The following is a 19,336-nucleotide window of genomic DNA, read 5'->3' as shown; positions in this document are numbered from 1 at the left end:
GGGGTGTAGTGTGTCTTCCATTGCTGTGCCAAGCTGGTACTTCTATGTACTCTGTCTGTGATTATCTTCAATTACACCCATGTGCAGGAAATGCATATCTTCAATCAAGAGAAAGCTTGTGTGTGGCTTCTGCCTGTATTACATTGCACTTATCTGTAAGGAAAGCAAACTGTGATTATGCAACTTTGATGTTTCTGTCCACGTCGTTGTTTTTCCATCCATGCCATGTGCACCCAAGTGGAAGTGTAGTCATTGAATGGACCAGTGTGTCAGTATAGGGTAGCAGACACACACCTGATATTAGAAGATCAGTGTGTCAGTATGGGGTAGAAGACATACACTTGATATTAGAAGATGGTCTGCAATGATTGATCTACCACAAATGATGGAATGCATCATGTTATCATTTTTAGAGTTAAATGAGCAAATTATATCATTTAAGTAATGACAGAAAAAAGAATACCAGTCAATAATTAAACATTTCTGATCAAAGAAGACTTCTAGCTAATCAAAGTAAAAATAAAAATTGAAATATTGAAAAAATGTGCATTAACAAAATCTGTTTTTCTTGCAGTGGTAATTTGTATTTCTGCAGGAACCTCAGGCATTATTAAAACCAATCTGTTGTTACATTATATATCCAACTCAATTAATTTGCAAACCTTCTACAGGTACTGTATACCATCCATTGTATGAAGGGTGTTTGCTATGTGGTCGAAGTGCACAGTCTAGTTTTAACATGTGCTCTTACTGCGAGACAATGCTTCTTTGGAGAGTATTAATAAAGAAACTACACATCTGTATGTTGTTTGATTCAATGTAGAATGGATCTTTTTTTTCAGGAAGCCAAAGTGAACTAGTTATTTTGTATTTTCAATGATGTCTTCTGCATTTGTATTAGTCTGATACTGTAGATGCAACATATTCAATAATTCATTTTGTGTCTTAAAACAATCTTTTTGGAATCCAGCTTGATTGCAAAAATAAAGTTAATACTGAATGAATATTGAATCTACAGTAAATAATAATGTGAATGTTTTTTATCCACCCCATCCAAAGCCATGGATGAAGCCTCGGTTATCACAAGGTACATTTCTGTCAGAGAATTGTAAAGTTTTCTCGTGAATGCTGCGCTGTCATAGAACAGTGGTTCCAAACTCAGCATCCATTACAGGAACTTGTTTCAGTCAATCCTAAATTAGTTAATTGGTTCAATTCTGTATCCTGAAGGCAGAGTTGGAAACCACTGTCTTACTAGGTTTCATAACTCCCAGTTCTACGCTAGCAAAGTCAATGCGCTAAATGAACATTTCACTGTGATTGCTTGACACAGTGACAGCCAATGAAAATAAAGCCTGCAAGCCATTACAGGCAATACAGAAGCATGCTTTTATAAATGTTCTCAGTTTCGAGAAGCTGAGCAACAGCGAGACGTCCTGCTGCTGCATTTCATCTTGGAGCATGAAGGAACAATTTCAAGAATCAGCCCTAACTGCCAGATACCCCTCTTTGAAGTGTCAATGCAGGTTTGTCACCCCCTTCCCTGCAGTATTTCCACTAGACAAAAGAGGATTTATACGGCAGACCAATCAACAAGTGGGGCATTCCCGAACAGAAGGTACAAAATGAACCGGTGGAGTTCCAGTGAATTAGAACAGCAATACAAAGGGTCTGGTCTTCTCCAGGCAGGGAGAGATAATGGCACATGACTAGGGCCTGTCAATATTTAACTAGGATTCTTCCTACTAGCTTAAGGTTGTTGACATGTCCAGTAACGCTAAGCTGTAGATTCCAAAGAACCCTCTGCGGATTCCTACAGTAGGCTGACTCGGACATATATTCCAATATACGATACTGTATAAAAGGAATTAACAGTAAACAATTAATTTATTATAAAAAGCCTGCTATGTACCAAAGGGCTCTTTACTCCAATTTGTAGGGTGCAAACGCCATCGTTTATTGTAAAAGTAAAGAAATGGTTCAAGTGAGACCAGGGTTAATAGCTTTTACACTGTATGGAGAGGCTGGTGCACACTTTGCTGTGAAAAAAAGGGGACTAACCTATTGAACCAGAATCTTTCCATAGGATTTCATCATCCATGTGGTCTGTTCAATGTAAAGAGTGAGTATAACGTCATCTTTTGGCAACTTCTTGTCAGAGTTGTTCTTCAGCAACTGTCCCTTTTGGACGTGGTTCTCAGGGAAACCTTCGAGACAAGTCTGCTGAAGGGATTAGTCTAGACCCTGAAGCTGTACATCATTTATGTTTAAAAAAGAAAGACGTCCAATTATGTCTGCCTTCTCTATACAACCCCCATCATTCAGCCTAGCAGAGATCAGTCAAGTTACTTTACAGATTAACTATTTGACTGGATGACTACAGAAGGATACTGCTGTTCTAATCCAAGATGCCTCGGGTTCGGTGTCTGCATATTTCTTAAAGAACAAATAAAACCAGACTGTGAAGTAGTAGAACCTACTGAGATATCACCAAAAGTGCTTGCTTCTTAAAATTAATTTATAGCATCATGGCTAGTGTAATAAAACTAGCAGAAGTACTTTTCAAATGCAGTGTGCTGAGGGGGGTGTCTGGCTGGTACATTTTAGCGCTGTTAATCAGACACAATTCAAATTTCTTCAAGTGTTTTAAGGCTTTACTTGATGGAGGAGTTAAGCTTTCAAACAGCAGATAACAATGATCAAAGCAGCAGGCTTGTTTAAGCACCTTCTTATTTATTTTTGTATTGGAAGATTTAAGATCGCTTCACTTAGCCTGCACTGTCTCGGTGCGGATGTATTGCTCTAGTGTAGCAACCTGAAAAGTTAAGACCTAAACAAACCCGTTATATAAAAAAAACGTAAAAGCACCATACATGTCAATAACGTAAAACAACTGGGAAAACGTGAATTGTTTTTCAAAAACATTTTTATTCAATTTTTTTTTTTTTTTTTACTTTAACATTTCAAGCAATCTGACGGTACAAGTTGGTCAAAACCCACATGAACAAGTGGAAGACTACAGTCATAACTGAATTAGTGTCATTTCTGTTCTATTGTTTTTTGTTATTTTTCACATTTTCCCCAATATGCACATATACATCTCTTGACTTTGTTTAGGGTACTTTGAGTTTATGTGATGACAGTGGGGCCGGATCGACCAGTTCTTTCATGAAGCTCCGAAATCTTCAGGGCAATGGTGACAAGGGGAGCCAGTATAACCTGGAAAAGAGGCAGGAATAAGATCGTTCTCTCGTCATTTGGAAACAACACTTACATAACTGACGCTCCTTTTGAAAAAAAGGCAAATTATAACATGCAGTTTTAATTGTAGCCACATGAATTAGCTTTTTCTTTTCAAAAAAAAAAAAAAAAAAAAACTAATGTTAAAATAAATAACATTAAACTATTTGAGATCTTAAAATGACATGCTATATACTAGTCTCTCATATCAATCCATATGTCCTATTATCATATTTCAACAGAGCTGTGTGTTTTATGCTGCATGTTCCAAACTCGCCTGTGGATCCTGGTATATTTTCTGCAGGTCCTTCTCATAGCTGTCAACGTACAGCCTGATCGTCGCTCCAGCACTGCCGGTCCCACTGAGTCGGAAGATGACTCGGGAGCCATCGGAGAAAACGATTCTCAGACCCTGCCAACACCCAATTGGAGAAGATCACCACTGATCTTACATTTAAGCAAAGGGAACGACAAACCCGTAGACACAGGATATTATATTAAAACTTTTCAAATAAAAAAAATGATCTGTATTAGAACACAGCACCCCAGGCTTCCCTTACCTGATTTCTAGAGATGCTGCCATCCACAGGATCGCTGTATTGAAAGTCGTCAGATTTCTCCACAGTGTATGTCTTGTCCCCCACTGAGACCTTCTGCCCAATGAAGGCCCGGTCCAGAATCACTGCCTCCAGGTCCTTCATCATCTTACCGGCAGCGTCAGAGTCCACTTCTTCATAGTCGTACCTGGAAGATGGGAAGACATGTGGGAAGCCTTAAATGCAAACACAAGGATTAACAGGCAGAGGCTGGGACCGAAGAAGCGTATACACATGCACGCTGTACTACAGGGATTGTTTCTAGGGTGGGCATCAATTTAGGATTCACGTTGACCACTCCAAATACTTATCTGTGCCATTTAAAACATTTAAATTGAAATAATAAAAAAAAAAAAAAATAACAGGTAAAACTTTAAGGACCCAAATCAATTAGTCAAAAGTTTCAGGCTGAGTTGGTAATTATGTTACTTTACACTGACGAAGGACTATCCCAAACACTTGTCTACTTGTTTAAAGAAAAGGGCCTACAGTGGTCTAGAAATAGAAGGGATGTCATTACAGCACTTTCCAGATTGGCCACCAGTGGGCGCTGTACTTGGGCACTATATTAAATATAGTGGATATAAAAGCAGATACAAATTAACTCTTAACCTATAAAAACATTTTTGATTTGGTCATACTCAACATCCCAAAAGGTGACAGCTTGTCCACCCTGAAAATGTGCTTGCTTCCTCTTTCTTATAGCAGGCAACACAGCTCCATCTCGGAATGACCTGCACAGTGAGTCACTATGTAAACTGCAGTGGCTGTTCGGCAGTTTTCTTCTCTTACCTGGTGAAGAAATTGCGACCGAACTTCTGCCAGTGTTCCTTCATGATGTCCTCCACGCTCTGCTTGCGCGTGGCAAGGATGGAGAGCCACGCCAGCACAGCCCACAGGCCATCCTTCTCGCGGATGTGATCAGAACCTAACAGACCAGATAGAACAAACAAAAAGGTCTGTGCATTCTGCCAGTATTAGAGCTGTGATAGGCTGATAAAACTCTCAGCATGGACGCCAGTTTGAAAGCCACAGTGTGAAGAACTGAGCTGTGCATTGGAGGAGGAACTGTAAGAAATATAGGAGCTGGGCGACAGATGGGGTGAAATAGGAGATGCTTGTCACTGAAGGAATACAGAAGATAAAGTAATATATCCCCTTTAGTCATGAATTTTGGATGTCATTTTTAAAATAGTTTGTGGGAAATTTATGGAGTTTGAGAAGTTGCCCTGCCATAACTTTGAAAAAAAGCATACGTGCATTACAAAATAGATAAAGATAGGAAACTTACCATGGGAATATAAGATAAATATTAAATAGTATTGTGCAATTGTATCCCCAACCTCATATTTAATAATAATCAAAATAATAACACAAAATGATTTGTGGGGTTAATTTTTATAAACACAAAAATTCTGTTGTTTTTTTTTTGGTATTTAATTATATTAATATGCCTCTGTGTTCTTGTTCAATGTTCACTTGTACTAATAATGAACAGACTCTCCTCACCTGTGCCAAAGCTTTCTTCTCCACACAGGGACAGTTTGTTGGCATCCATTAAATTCCCAAAGAACTTCCAACCGGTTGGAGTCTCATACATAGAGATTTTTGTCGCTTTTGCAACGCTGCAAAGAAATTGAGCAACATGTTAAGAGACCATTGCATATTTCTATGGCGAAAATATTGGTATGATAAGGCAAAATATGTTTAAGTAAAATGGTGAGGACTATTAGCTCCTCCCTGCCTTTGCAGCAAACTCTTACACCTGTCAGTGGTACAGGCCCAGTCCCAGGTGTGTAAGTACCGTCACTGAGGGTCCTGATGTAGTTGTATTTAACCCCAGTCCCAGGTGTGTAAGTACCGTCACTGAGGGTCCTGATGTAGTTGTATTTAACCCCAGTCCCAGGTGTGTAAGTACTGTCACTGAGGGTCCTGATGTAGTTGTATTTAACCCCAGTCCCAGGTGTGTAAGTACTGTCACTGAGGGTCCTGATGTAGTTGTATTTAACCCCAGTCCCAGGTGTGTAAGTACCGTCACTGAGGGTCCTGATGTAGTTGTATTTAACCCCAGTCCCAGGTGTGTAAGTACCGTCACTGAGGGTCCTGATGTAGTTGTATTTAACCCCAGTCCCAGGTGTGTAAGTACCGTCACTGAGGGTCCTGATGTAGTTGTATTTAACCCCAGTCCCAGGTGTGTAAGTACCGTCACTGAGGGTCCTGATGTAGTTGTATTTAACCCCAGTCCCAGGTGTGTAAGTACCGTCACTGAGGGTCCTGATGTAGTTGTATTTAACCCCAGTCCCAGGTGTGTAAGTACCGTCACTGAGGGTCCTGATGTAGTTGTATTTAACCCCAGTCCCAGGTGTGTAAGTACCGTCACTGAGGGTCCTGATGTAGTTGTATTTAACCCCAGTCCCAGGTGTGTAAGTACCGTCACTGAGGGTCCTGATGTAGTTGTATTTAACCCCAGTCCCAGGTGTGTAAGTACCGTCACTGAGGGTCCTGATGTAGTTGTATTTAACCCCAGTCCCAGGTGTGTAAGTACCGTCACTGAGGGTCCTGATGTAGTTGTATTTAACCCCAGTCCCAGGTGTGTAAGTACCGTCACTGAGGGTCCTGATGTAGTTGTATTTAACCCCAGTCCCAGGTGTGTAAGTACCGTCACTGAGGGTCCTGATGTAGTTGTATTTAACCCCAGTCCCAGGTGTGTAAGTACCGTCACTGAGGGTCCTGATGTAGTTGTATTTAACCCCAGTCCCAGGTGTGTAAGTACCGTCACTGAGGGTCCTGATGTAGTTGTATTTAACCCCAGTCCCAGGTGTGTAAGTACCGTCACTGAGGGTCCTGATGTAGTTGTATTTAACCCCAGTCCCAGGTGTGTAAGTACCGTCACTGAGGGTCCTGATGTAGTTGTATTTAACCCCAGTCCCAGGTGTGTAAGTACCGTCACTGAGGGTCCTGATGTAGTTGTATTTAACCCCAGTCCCAGGTGTGTAAGTACCGTCACTGAGGGTCCTGATGTAGTTGTATTTAACCCCAGTCCCAGGTGTGTAAGTACCGTCACTGAGGGTCCTGATGTAGTTGTATTTAACCCCAGTCCCAGGTGTGTAAGTACCGTCACTGAGGGTCCTGATGTAGTTGTATTTAACCCCAGTCCCAGGTGTGTAAGTACCGTCACTGAGGGTCCTGATGTAGTTGTATTTAACCCCAGTCCCAGGTGTGTAAGTACCGTCACTGAGGGTCCTGATGTAGTTGTATTTAACCCCAGTCCCAGGTGTGTAAGTACCGTCACTGAGGGTCCTGATGTAGTTGTATTTAACCCCAGTCCCAGGTGTGTAAGTACCGTCACTGAGGGTCCTGATGTAGTTGTATTTAACCCCAGTCCCAGGTGTGTAAGTACCGTCACTGAGGGTCCTGATGTAGTTGTATTTAACCCCAGTCCCAGGTGTGTAAGTACCGTCACTGAGGGTCCTGATGTAGTTGTATTTAACCCCAGTCCCAGGTGTGTAAGTACCGTCACTGAGGGTCCTGATGTAGTTGTATTTAACCCCAGTCCCAGGTGTGTAAGTACCGTCACTGAGGGTCCTGATGTAGTTGTATTTAACCCCAGTCCCAGGTGTGTAAGTACCGTCACTGAGGGTCCTGATGTAGTTGTATTTAACCCCAGTCCCAGGTGTGTAAGTACCGTCACTGAGGGTCCTGATGTAGTTGTATTTAACCCCAGTCCCAGGTGTGTAAGTACCGTCACTGAGGGTCCTGATGTAGTTGTATTTAACCCCAGTCCCAGGTGTGTAAGTACCGTCACTGAGGGTCCTGATGTAGTTGTATTTAACCCCAGTCCCAGGTGTGTAAGTACCGTCACTGAGGGTCCTGATGTAGTTGTATTTAACCCCAGTCCCAGGTGTGTAAGTACTGTCACTGAGGGTCCTGATGTAGTTGTATTTAACCCCAGTCCCAGGTGTGTAAGTACTGTCACTGAGGGTCCTGATGTAGTTGTATTTAACCCCAGTCCCAGGTGTGTAAGTACCGTCACTGAGGGTCCTGATGTAGTTGTATTTAACCCCAGTCCCAGGTGTGTAAGTACTGTCACTGAGGGTCCTGATGTAGTTGTATTTAACCCCAGTCCCAGGTGTGTAAGTACCGTCACTGAGGGTCCTGATGTAGTTGTATTTAACCCCAGTCCCAGGTGTGTAAGTACTGTCACTGAGGGTCCTGATGTAGTTGTGATGTCTCTGCAGTGACCTGCTGCTCTGACTTAATGACCTGTGTCACAGGACACCAGCCCTTAAACCTTGAATAGAAAGAATCAGTAATCTCTCATCTACATTCTCATGCTCATATGCAACTGAGCAGACAGGGTACTCCTAGAGAGGGTTCAGTCTATGATTAGACTTGCTGGAAGGGGTTTTCCGTATTGAAGGAAGTGTGATCGTGTTTCGGATTTATAAAACTATCACCTACTCTGATGGCTCAGAGACGCAGTTTGTCAGGGACCAGGAAAACTCAACCTGGTCAGAGTTTCGTGATCATCACTGAAGAAAAGAGAGGTCTGTATTCTCTGTAAACTCAAACGTGACTTTATGTACCTTTAAAATAGCTGTACCTACTAATCTACTTTTTCAATACAGCGTTACATGTGTTCTTTTGTCACACTTACTTATCCAAGGCACCACTGGTTGGCATGCTCCGTGCAAACCCTCGCACCCCTGTATGCTGGAAGTATGGAATACTGAAGATATTAGCGGCAATGACAGCCACGGAATCAGAGGGGTTCACAAAGAATCCATGCTTTCCCAGAACCATATTACGATCCTGGTGGAGAAGAGAGAAATGAAATAAATCTCAGGTCACAACAAGCCACACGATGGCTTATCTATTGTACTGCTGAGCTTGGTAACCACCTGCAACTTGCATGGAGCCTGTTATTTCAAACAATCATCACCTGTGGAGCATAAATGCCATAATACAGAAATGAGACAGTTGTTGGAGAGATGAATTATTACAACTGGGCAGTGACTGATGACCTTTCGTCCTCGAGAGGTTATTTACTGTATATTTCAAGTCAAGGGGGTTTGTTAAACGGAAGTTAATATTTAACTTAAACGTACACCTCTTAAGAATGCAACCTTCTTCCTTCCCTGATATTAAGAAATGGGAGTGGATGCTGTTACTGTATTACCAATACCGTTGCAGTTGTAAATGATACAGTTAAATCATGCTTTTCTTACACCGTCCCCATCAAAAGCAGCTCCGAAGTCGTACTCTCCTCCCTTCATGGTCTCCACTAGATCAGCAGCGTAGGTCAGGTTGGGGTCAGGGTGGTGACCCCCGAAGTCCTCCAGGGGTACACAGTTCACCGCAGAGTTTGCTGGGGCCCCCAGCTCCTCGCACAGAATCTTCTTCACGTAAGGACCCATGACTGGGTAAAGAGAAGCAGAACAGGTAAGCATAGGAAGGAGGACAGGGATGGAATAAAACCCAACAGACTGATAAGAAAGTTGAAAATAGGAAGGTGACTCAATAGTGCAAAGTGCAGCAATTTAAAAATGTTCCCAAAATACACAAAGCCCAAGCTGTCCTCTGCACATGCCCTCTGCACTGAAGCTGATCAAAGCCATGCAATGTCTTCCTGGTTTCAGAGTCAAAAGGTGAAGGCTTCACAAAGGAATGCCTGACCTTTGCAACTATAGCACCAGTATAACTTTCACTCTCACAAAGCTTGTTAGGTCTCCTATGTTAGTAGTGCTAACAGCCTAGAACAGTAAATGTGCTTCAATAATGACTTGAGCCATTTCAATTCCATTTTTGACAACTATGGAATTAAGAAACATTACTGCTGCTGACTGGCTCTCCAATTGCATGAAAACTGGTTCATGTCTCCTCCTTCACACTGCAGGGATTCAGATATGCTCCTGGAATGTGTGAAGCAAAGCAATAGTAATTGTTAGTCAATTTAGACATCTGATATTAAAGGGGGTATACACTAGCATATACTCAATGAAGCACAGGGTATAACATCCAGCAAACAAGTTCCTTACCTCCATGCATGGCATCTAACCGGATCTTCAGTTGTTTTTGGCCTGAGAGCAGCTCTTTCAAGGCAGCAAAGTCAAAGATGTTCCTCAGCATGTTTGCGTAAGACTCTACTGAGTCCACGATCTCAACTGAAAACAAGAACAAAGCCACAACGCAGCATGTGAACATCAGCTAGACCACCATTCAGATTCTTCCTACGAAAAGCCCCTGGCATTGCGGTCTACACAGCGCGCTTTATGCTCTATCCCAGACGCTGAACAAAAGTTGTACAAATATGTTTTCAATTAACAGCCTCCTCGAAATGTTAGCACAAGGATGGAGCAGTTTTGCGATTGCACGGTTGTTCCTGGGAACTTGATTGAAAAGCCTGTCCAAAAGGGAAACAAACTCAGGGCAAAGTGAGAAGCTCATTCAAAATCTTCTTGAGGTGCATGCATGCCATATGTACAGAAAAATATGACAATATCAAATTAGACTGGATATAATTTAAAAACTTAAACAATACTGAACCAACACCAACTTAAGCTTTGCCAAGTCAAATGGATTCAATTAAGCCAGTCGTTTCCAATATAAATTTGACCCTGACAGGAAAAAGGGTACCTGGATCAAAGAGACCTAACTGGGAACACAATTCCAGCCAAATACTGTAGTTTCTTTCATGTGTGCACATCAGAAACGGTACTGAAAACATATTTCATGCCAAACATTCCCTTAATTGCCTTTTAGTCATGTCAATTTAAATTAGCACAAGTGCTTCAAGATGTGCCGCATGGTAGCATCTCTATTTGACCTCATTGTTGCAGGTCTTTATTCAAAATACGAAAAATACATCATTTTATACCAAAGGAACCTGCTGTTTAAAGCAAACAGATTTAGCAACATTAAAACAGTGAAAAAAAAAAAAAAACATCTATGCATTATAAAGTAGATACAATTAGGAAACTTAACATGGTACAATTCTACACGCAGTGACTGAATGGGAGATTTTATATATATATATATATATATATATACACATATATATGCACATACATATGCACAGAAATTAACCTCATTGGTCATGCAGACAGATTGTCATTAATTCAGGTTTGACAAGATAGGAGGACTTCAGCCTATTAATAGCACTGAGGTATCAAAAATGAAAAGCTGTATAAATGTCATCCCTCACTTACCTGTGAATGGCTTAAATTTGTTTTCTAGGTCAAACTGCTGCTTCCCAATGGTGGTCAGGTCTACTTTCAGGTCGGGACAGATGACATACTCCTCAAGAGTTTTGCTGATTTGAAATATCTTGTCTGTAACAGCCTCGGGAGCTGGCCCTAAAGGGATTAAATACAGTGTCATTACTCTGAGAAAGATTAAATAAGCATATCAACGCCTCAATCCTACATTGCATGCATGCAAGCATACATGCATGCACACATGCATTAATATGTCCTTTAAAAATACTGGAGTCATTTTCCACATCCTTGCAGTACCAAATACACGTACTGTATAAGTGTAATTATATTGATGGAATGGCTTTTCTGATTTAAAAATAATCAGGTCTGGGTTGCTGACATGAACCTAGTGTGAATAGTCGTGCTGCTCGCTGGAACGTGTTTCAGTCACTTGAATAAGTACATGAACATTGACACCTCCGTTGGCAGTATTGAATTTGATGCCGAAGTCTCCGTTGGGTCCACCGGGGTTGTGGCTGGCTGTTAGGATGATGCCCCCGATGGCTTTGATTTTCCTGATGATGCAGGACACAGCCGGGGTGGATAGGATCCCATTTTGTCCGATTACCAAGCGACCGATCTAAAAATGAGATCAAGCTACCGTCAAGACAATGTCTCACATATGCACGTCTGAAACAACAAAACTGAGAGCTATGGTCAACTGTCAATGAGGACAGAAGGGAAACACACACTTTTATATACAGAAAATGGATGTGGGTACACTATATACAAAACATTATATCTGAACCTGTACAATACTGACTTAGTATAAATGTCTAAACCATTTTTTTCTTAAAGAATATACACACGACAGTAAAATACAGTTTGTAAGATGCCGTTTGTGATCCTGACATGTATCATTAGTTCTAGGTTTAGGTATTAGGCATTTAGTTAAGTGGCATTCTTCACAGTGGTTAGGCCCGTAAATGAATCAGGAGATCGGAGTGTTGCTACTGAACTTGTCAATCTTCTCAAATAATTGCTTAGTGCCTCTGCTTTCAGCATTGCTGGAAATCCAACACTGTGTCACGGGGATCGAAACACACAAATGATTTGTTATTTACAGCGCTCAGCGAACCACCACATTCTTCACACGTCACTCCTTACTGTTCTCACCGGATTGAGAAAGCCTGGCTCCATATATTCATGCAGATTCACTTTATTTCATTACTGAATAACGAAGTGGTGACTTGTAGAGATTTGAATTTAACAGTATACCCATTTGACTAACAGAGAGAGTTTTAATACAATCTAATTTGATTTTAAAAAAATTAAAAAGTCTGGTTCAGATCTTTCAAAAACAGAATCATCAATGTTTTAGAGATATGCAGATTCTATTAGCTATTTCCTTAAATATCCTTTAGTTTGTCATTACAATAAAAAGTTAATTGTTAAAAATGTATTTGGTATCCAGGGATAGCGAAACTGAAACAAATCCCTTCACACTTAAACGGTCAAGGGAATAGATTTGTCTTTCTTCTGCTGGTCGATCTGGATCTCTTTTAGCACTGAAGTAAAGCTTTTTGCATTTACATCCAAAAGGTCAATAAAAAGTACATTGTGCATGTTTTTAAAAGAATGCAACTCTCTAGTAATTCAAAAATATATAACGTACAGTAGGTTATACTGACCCCATTCGCTCCTGCCATTTGCACTATAATTTCTACAGCAGTCTTATTAAAATAACGGCCATCGCCTCCAACAACCACGGTGGATCCTTGCCGATCTCTCAGATCAATGGAATAAAATATACTCTGAACAAAATTCTGCAGGTAGTTTGTCTTGGTCTCATAAACGTAGGTCTTCTTCCTTAATCCACTAGTTCCTGGCTTCTGGTCGTTGTACGGAACAGTTGGTATAGTCAGGACTGGCAAGGGGCTATCATCCATTGTTGGCCAAACCATAAGAAAATGAAATTTTTATTGAAATTTTGGTTTATAAAGATAGAGTGCATGAAGACTGATGACTGGTCCGGTATTCCAAAGTTCAGACGAAGTAGTTAAGCGCCCAAAAATAACTCCTTGGACTTTGGGTTGGAGGCAGATTTTGTAACTGAAGAAGCTTCCCTGCACTTGTCCACAGAGATCACTGTCAAAGGCTGTGAATACTGTGCGTCGTTCAGGAAAGAGCCACTCGCTCTCCCACAGAACCCTTCAGAATGGAGGAAAACATACATTTTCCTTGTTTGGTGTGAAAACACAGTGGGGAACCAAGTTATCTGTGAGCAGCTATTCCAGGGCACAGTGAGCCAGGCTTGAACGATGCACTGATTTACACTGCCGGATCGGGGCCATCTGAAACATTTCAGACACTGGGGGCAGACTCTCATTCTACAAGCATGGGTATATGTGAAATCGGTTTTCAGTGACAACTCATAGATTAAACAGGACTGTCCTTATTGCTCTGCTTATGAAAACAAAAGGGGGAAAAAAACAAAGCTGCAATGGGGATTATTTGAGGAATGTTAAATAAGTTTAAAGTATAGATTAGTAGGGTGAGTGTTATTAATGTTTAGCACTAATAATATTACACCAAGACAGTATGTGTTACTTTATATTGCACCAATTATCAATAATGCATCAGATATATTTAGCTTTGTAGCCAGCAAAGAGAAACATGACTCCAAGCTGTATCTGTGTGTCATGGAAGAGTCAAGAATATTATGAAAACAACCCACATTGTTTCACTCCATATCCATGCATTGTTCAGTGAGTATAACATAACATCTATATGAACTGTTTCTTCTTTTTTTTTTTCTGTTTTACTTTTTCTAACTTCAAAAAAAGCTTTTGCAGATTGTTAGGGTTGAAGGTATAATGAAAACAAAAATTACTGTGACATCCTTCATATTTTTTTGCATTATGTCCCACAGATCATAAATTGCACTTGAAACATTATTTTTGGAGCTACTGAAGGCATGATCAAGGGTGCCCTCTAGAGGAAGAACCAAGTACTGCAAAGGAAACACTAACTGAGGGTTTTACATACATCTCCAGATAGAAAATCTGTAAGAAATCAATCACAGCCTTTCCTCTCTCTCGTCATACAGGCACTTGATTTTCAGACTGAAAATCATACTTCATGTCATTTTATTAACCAGAGCCTAAATTTCACCTTGATTAGAGCCTAAACCACACTCTTAACTTAGTAGGGTTATATTACAATTATTATATTCTCAGTAACTTGTGCTGAAGAATGTCCTAACCAGGCTTCCCTATAACTGATAAGCACATGGCTTGCAATATTGGCTCACAAGGGTCACTCTTAAACAATCCCATGTTCATGAAACAGTTCATGAAAACTGTATGTAAAGCTCTACATATATACAATACAAGTACATATATACTATTGACATATATATCGAGATATATTATATATATATATATATAGTATATATATATATTTAAATTATACTAACATATATATATATATATATATATATATATATATATATATATATATATATATATATATATATATATATATATATATAGAAGCGTTAAAAAAAAAAAAATAAGAAAGTGCTGGTTATCCATAGATCTCATTTACAGGGGTGGCAGGACAAGTCTGCCTCACTGTTTCATGAACATGGGATTGTTTAAGAGTGACCCTTGTGAGCCAATATTGCAAGCCATGTGCTTATCAGTTATAGGTAAAAGTATATATATATATATATATATATATATATATATATATATATATGGGCAATTGTAGTACAATATGTATTGGGGAATGATTTGACTGTGTTGGTGAATCCTTTCTGGACCTTTTCTATGCAGAGGACCTGAAGCACATTATTGTGTTTTTTTTTTTTAAAAAGCAGGTTTGTTACACTTTTACTCTGAAAATGACTCATAACTTTGTGATTTCTTGGCTTGGTTGGTTGTGGCCGGATATCGTTAAAAATTTAAAAAAAAAAAAAACAGTTTCTAAGATGAGAACTATATGTATTACAATGATCCTTAATTCCATTAATAACTATATCCTCAGAATGAATGGGCTGCAAAGTTGTCCAGTGACCCCACAGTGAAAAATGGTATTATATTATGGTCGGGCTTATCTTTGTGCTGGTGTTACAGGGTTACCCTCACCCGATACTCTGTCCAGAGAGGGTGAACATTAGCCCAGGCCAATTCTCACTTAGTCAAAAGCAGGCTTTTGGGATCATGGTATGCTTACAAAGACAATAAGCAGGTGAAAACAGACTCACTCTCTGAAGCGCTGCAGAAAAAACTCCAAAAAGCTTTCAATGCAAAAACATAAAGTTATTTTTATTTATACATCAGATGAGACATTTCGGTTCATGCTGATCCTTGTGCAACTGTCATACAATAACCAGGCAAGTCTGGATGGCGTTCCTGGCTTTTCCCTTGCAACTGTGGCTTGCACATTAAAACCCATACCTTCATGAGGCCTTGTTACTAAAAAACAGTGTAAGATTAAACAATCTATTACTTGCTCTTTGAATAATCTTACAGATCTTATCTCAAGTCCTTGCAAATTATAATATATAGGTAAAACTAATCGTCAGCTTCAGAGACGCATCAGTGAACATAATAAAAGCTCTATCGAAGATGTGACTCAAATTCTCTCATAGTGAGACATTTCCAAGCTGCTAATCAAACAGCTGTGAGTTTTTGTGCAATCGAAATAATATCATAGGTCTGTAGGGGTGGTAATCTTGAGCAAAGACTTCTACAATGTCAATGTAAATGGATTTAATATCTTAAAACAATGCCGCCTGATGGTTTAAATGAAGAATTAGGATTGTGTTGTTTCCTGTGAGCACGCGTGTATTTAGAGGTAGGTTGGGGGTGAGAATAGACGGCTTGAATTCAATTGCCAGCAGACTGAGCACAACTCCTGGGACTCTAAGCAATGCCAAGCCTGTTTCAGCGGCTCCGCTGTTGACCTTCACAGACAGGGGCTCTTTCTGCACTGTCTACAGAGACACGCCCCCTTTTCATTTGGTAACTAAGGAAACGAGACCGGGCAGTGCTCTGTAAGCCTCGCCGGACAATTACAGTATTTACCTGCAGTTTTAAGTATCATACACTATTTTCTTCTGGTGATTTAAACGACATATAAATAAGGCATATATAAATAATACCAGCTAAATATATTTTCACAAACCCTGGTTTGCACCAATCTTGGACTACCTTACTAAAAATAACAATTACAAGGCTTTCCAAGACTAGTGCTATCGGAATCTGTGAAACTAGCTGTTTAAGTAATTGCATGCAGTGGAATAGTTTCTTAAAACGTGTCACTTCTTAGTACCGACTTGTACCAGTAAAATATAGTACTGTGTATTCATGTATACCCAATAACAATCAATAGGCTTTCCCTGCCATAGGCTTGGAAGCCTAATTAACCCTTACCCCGTTTGCTGCAGAGATCTGGATGATGAGTTGAATCGCCTCTTTCATAAAAAATCTTCCATCGCCTCCCACAACGAGAGTGCCTTCCTGTCTCTCTGCAGGGTCGGTAGCAGAAACTATACTCTGGATGAAATTTTCAGCATAATGTTGATTTTGTTGGAAAACAGTAACTCTTTTCCTCAAACCGCTGGTTCCTGGTTTCTGGTCGGTGTAAGCCTTAGTTTTGACAGTAACTATTTTCGGCATTTTCTCCCCTAAAGCTTGCCCTACGTGTTCCGTGTATCGGTTGATGGGATTAGTGATGAGGAATTACTCCGCACACACTCTCTACTGCTCTGACGGCAACTCCTACTTGCAGATTTAAAGCGACAGGACAAGGTTCTGAAAGAGCATTGCTGCACTGTGTGCATAGGCGTGCTACTGTAGCTTATAACCGTGTATTCATAATAAACCATAATGTAGTGATTAGATCGCAGCTGCTTTCAGGTTTACATTGACCTTATCCTTTCCACACCACATATCTATTCCCATGCAACATCTGAAAAAAATATATAATAATGAAATGCATGTAAAGAAATAGATCTAAAGACTTAGACTTTTCAAGCAGTGTACAGATAGATAGATAGATAGATAGATAGATAGATAGATAGATAGATAGATAGATAGATAGATAGACACCTTACAGTAATATATAAACTGTAAAATGGCACACTTTTGTGACCATTGCTGTCACACTCCAAATCAGCCCTACAGAAGTCGTGGGTAAATATTTACACTATTGTCGCTTACCAAATCCAAAGAAATGTCCAAGCGTTTATTTTTTAATTTGTATTATGTATGAAACATGCTGATCACTAATTCATTATATTGAAGGGCCAGGAAACCGTGACCACTAAATGTTCAGTGTCATTTTTACTAGAGCCACATGGACTGAAGTCAGTAGCAACTGATTTTAAAAGATATATGAATGCTCTGGAGGTTTGCCTTGCTGTATTACGGTTCTTTCATTTGCACTTTTGGGTGGCATTAGGTAAAGAAGTGGGTCTTGGTTCATAAGAAGTTTGGATACAGTTTAAAAAAAATGACAAGACAGGAGAATAATGCAAAAGTTAGTTTAGAACACACTTTTTGCATGATTGTATGTAAATCGATTACAGCAGTAAGCAAGTCTAGCATGTTGAAGTGAATTCCAGTCAGCTTGCACTGTACAACTGAAGCTTGCCAGCTGATAGATTGCACTTCTCTTGTAAAAGTTTACCATGGGTATTTTATTGCAGTTTTCCCATGGTTATACTATGCATTTACCACAGTTTGCCATGTTTCCTAATATTCTTTACCATGCTTTATTACACTTTGCTATGCTTTTACTATAGCAAACTGTCAAAAATGGCCAGGAAAGGAGTTCTAACGTTTTTGTCTAAACTTGATTTGCCTGTTGCATCATATACTGCTGTAACAGTGTTCAGCGCTGAGCAAAGGCAAAGTTAATCGTTACAGGAATATTTGCTTTATCTTATTGTTTTTAAGTTTTACTGAAGTCCAGATGACATGCGTTGTATCTTTAAAGGAGGTCAGGAATACTGAATAGCAAAAAGACTATGACAATAAATGCAAATATGCCACTTAAAGCATAGAAAAAATATGATAAATCTTGCATCAATCATTCTTGCTTGAAGCCTGTCCTGAAAGGCCTTCTAGGTCCCAGTACCAAAACAAATGATAATTTATGATGAAAATGATAATATAAGAAACTGCAAATGCCATTAATTCTTTTGCAGTTTATAAATGCTGAATACTTTACAAAAATACATTAGTCAAAGTAGTTTAATACATATATTTTACATATCTTTTCAAAAACATATTTAAATTTATATATATATATATATATATATAATATATATATATATATTTTTTTTTTTTTTTTTTTTTTTTTTTTTTTTAATAAATCTACATTGAAGGTTAAATACAAATATATTTGTACATTGTTTCATTGGCGAAGAGCAAATTCTAGACTGTAAAACACCGGGCACAAAAGCTGTCAATGTTGTCTCTTTCAGTTGCAAAAGAATTGCTTGAAGGGTATAAATAGCAGGGCAAGGCTACTTTCTGCAGTCACAGCCAAGGTTCAATCATTATGAGACCTGTCTGCAATGCATACAAATGCAGCTAGCTGCCAAGCAGCACACAGGCAGTGGTAGGGCTCTTTTAATAACAGCCGGTAGAGATGTACTGGTGGTGAAATACCTAGATAGGACAACTGCTGTACCTGCATATAATCGTAATTCTTTTTCCTACGATCCACCTTTAAATCTGCACGTTTCAGCTGCAATGTGTTATTGCACAGCATGTCAACTCCAAGTCCTATATTTTTCATTCTGTATTGTACAGTATACTGTATCAAGGGCTTGAACAATATAAATATCAAGGTGAGTGCTGGGATCATATAAGAATTTAGATAATCACCTACAGTACTTGCGGGCTCCAGTGTGAAAATCAAAACAAAAAACATTCATTGTAATTTCAGGAATTAAAAATACGCCTTCAATACGTTTTTCTACAGATTTTAACACAAACATTTTTAAAAACACAGGATATGCACATTTTACACGATGCACTTATTTTACGTAATGGCTAAAAAAATTAAATAAACAAAAACACAGCAATACTACTGTAACCCCACCAGAAGAAGCTATTGGTGACAAAAAACCAATACAGGTGATTATATATTAAAACGCATGGCAGGTCAGCAAACAGTAGTGTGAAAATATTCATGGCAGGACAGTGCAATTTGGTTTGAAGTATCAGGGCAGCATATGAAGTGTAGATCTGGTGTTCCAGGTATAAAGGGCGTCACAGATGCACC

At 39.5% G+C, this 19,336-nt stretch overlaps 1 protein-coding gene across 2 annotated transcripts; it reads right to left on the bottom strand.

Moving 5' to 3' along the window:
* Window positions 1-2,908: 2,908 nt before the first annotated feature.
* On the bottom strand, window positions 2,909-16,787 carry LOC121326356 (phosphoglucomutase-1-like). 2 transcript variants are annotated; one of them, XM_041269603.1, is made up of 11 exons: window positions 16,474-16,787; window positions 11,510-11,672; window positions 11,045-11,191; window positions 9,875-10,000; window positions 9,065-9,255; window positions 8,494-8,648; window positions 5,346-5,461; window positions 4,629-4,764; window positions 3,801-3,984; window positions 3,518-3,652; window positions 2,909-3,219 (listed from the first exon to the last, which is right to left on the bottom strand). In XM_041269603.1, exons 1-11 carry the CDS (start codon window positions 16,717-16,719, stop codon window positions 3,130-3,132), a joined length of 1,689 nt encoding a protein of 562 aa, XP_041125537.1. In that variant the 5' UTR covers window positions 16,720-16,787; the 3' UTR covers window positions 2,909-3,129. The 2 variants fall into 2 exon arrangements, with proteins under 2 accessions (XP_041125537.1, XP_041125536.1); XM_041269602.1 differs by lacking the exon at window positions 16,474-16,787 and adding an exon at window positions 12,724-13,080.
* Between the last annotated feature and the right edge of the window lie 2,549 nt (window positions 16,788-19,336).

The sequence above is a fragment of the Polyodon spathula genome, chromosome 14, assembly GCF_017654505.1.
Source record: "Polyodon spathula isolate WHYD16114869_AA chromosome 14, ASM1765450v1, whole genome shotgun sequence".
Taxonomy (NCBI): Eukaryota; Metazoa; Chordata; class Actinopteri; order Acipenseriformes; family Polyodontidae; genus Polyodon; species Polyodon spathula.
The sequence above is the reverse complement of the archived record's forward strand: the minus strand, read 5'-3'. Positions and strand labels throughout refer to the sequence as shown.

What these genes read in the sequence shown, in the direction of transcription:
- LOC121326356 (XM_041269602.1), bottom strand. Translation starts at nt 12,996, where the DNA reads ATGGTTTGGCCAACAATGGATGATAGCCCCTTGCCAGTCCTGACTATA. An exon ending in AAATGGCAGGAGCGAATGGG is followed by an intron (nt 11,673 to 12,723) that starts GTCAGTATAACC and finishes TCTCATTTTTAG; the next exon opens with ATCGGTCGCTTGGTAATCGG. An exon ending in AGAAGAAAGCTTTGGCACAG is followed by an intron (nt 4,765 to 5,345) that starts GTGAGGAGAGTC and finishes CTGGTCTGTTAG; the next exon opens with GTTCTGATCACATCCGCGAG.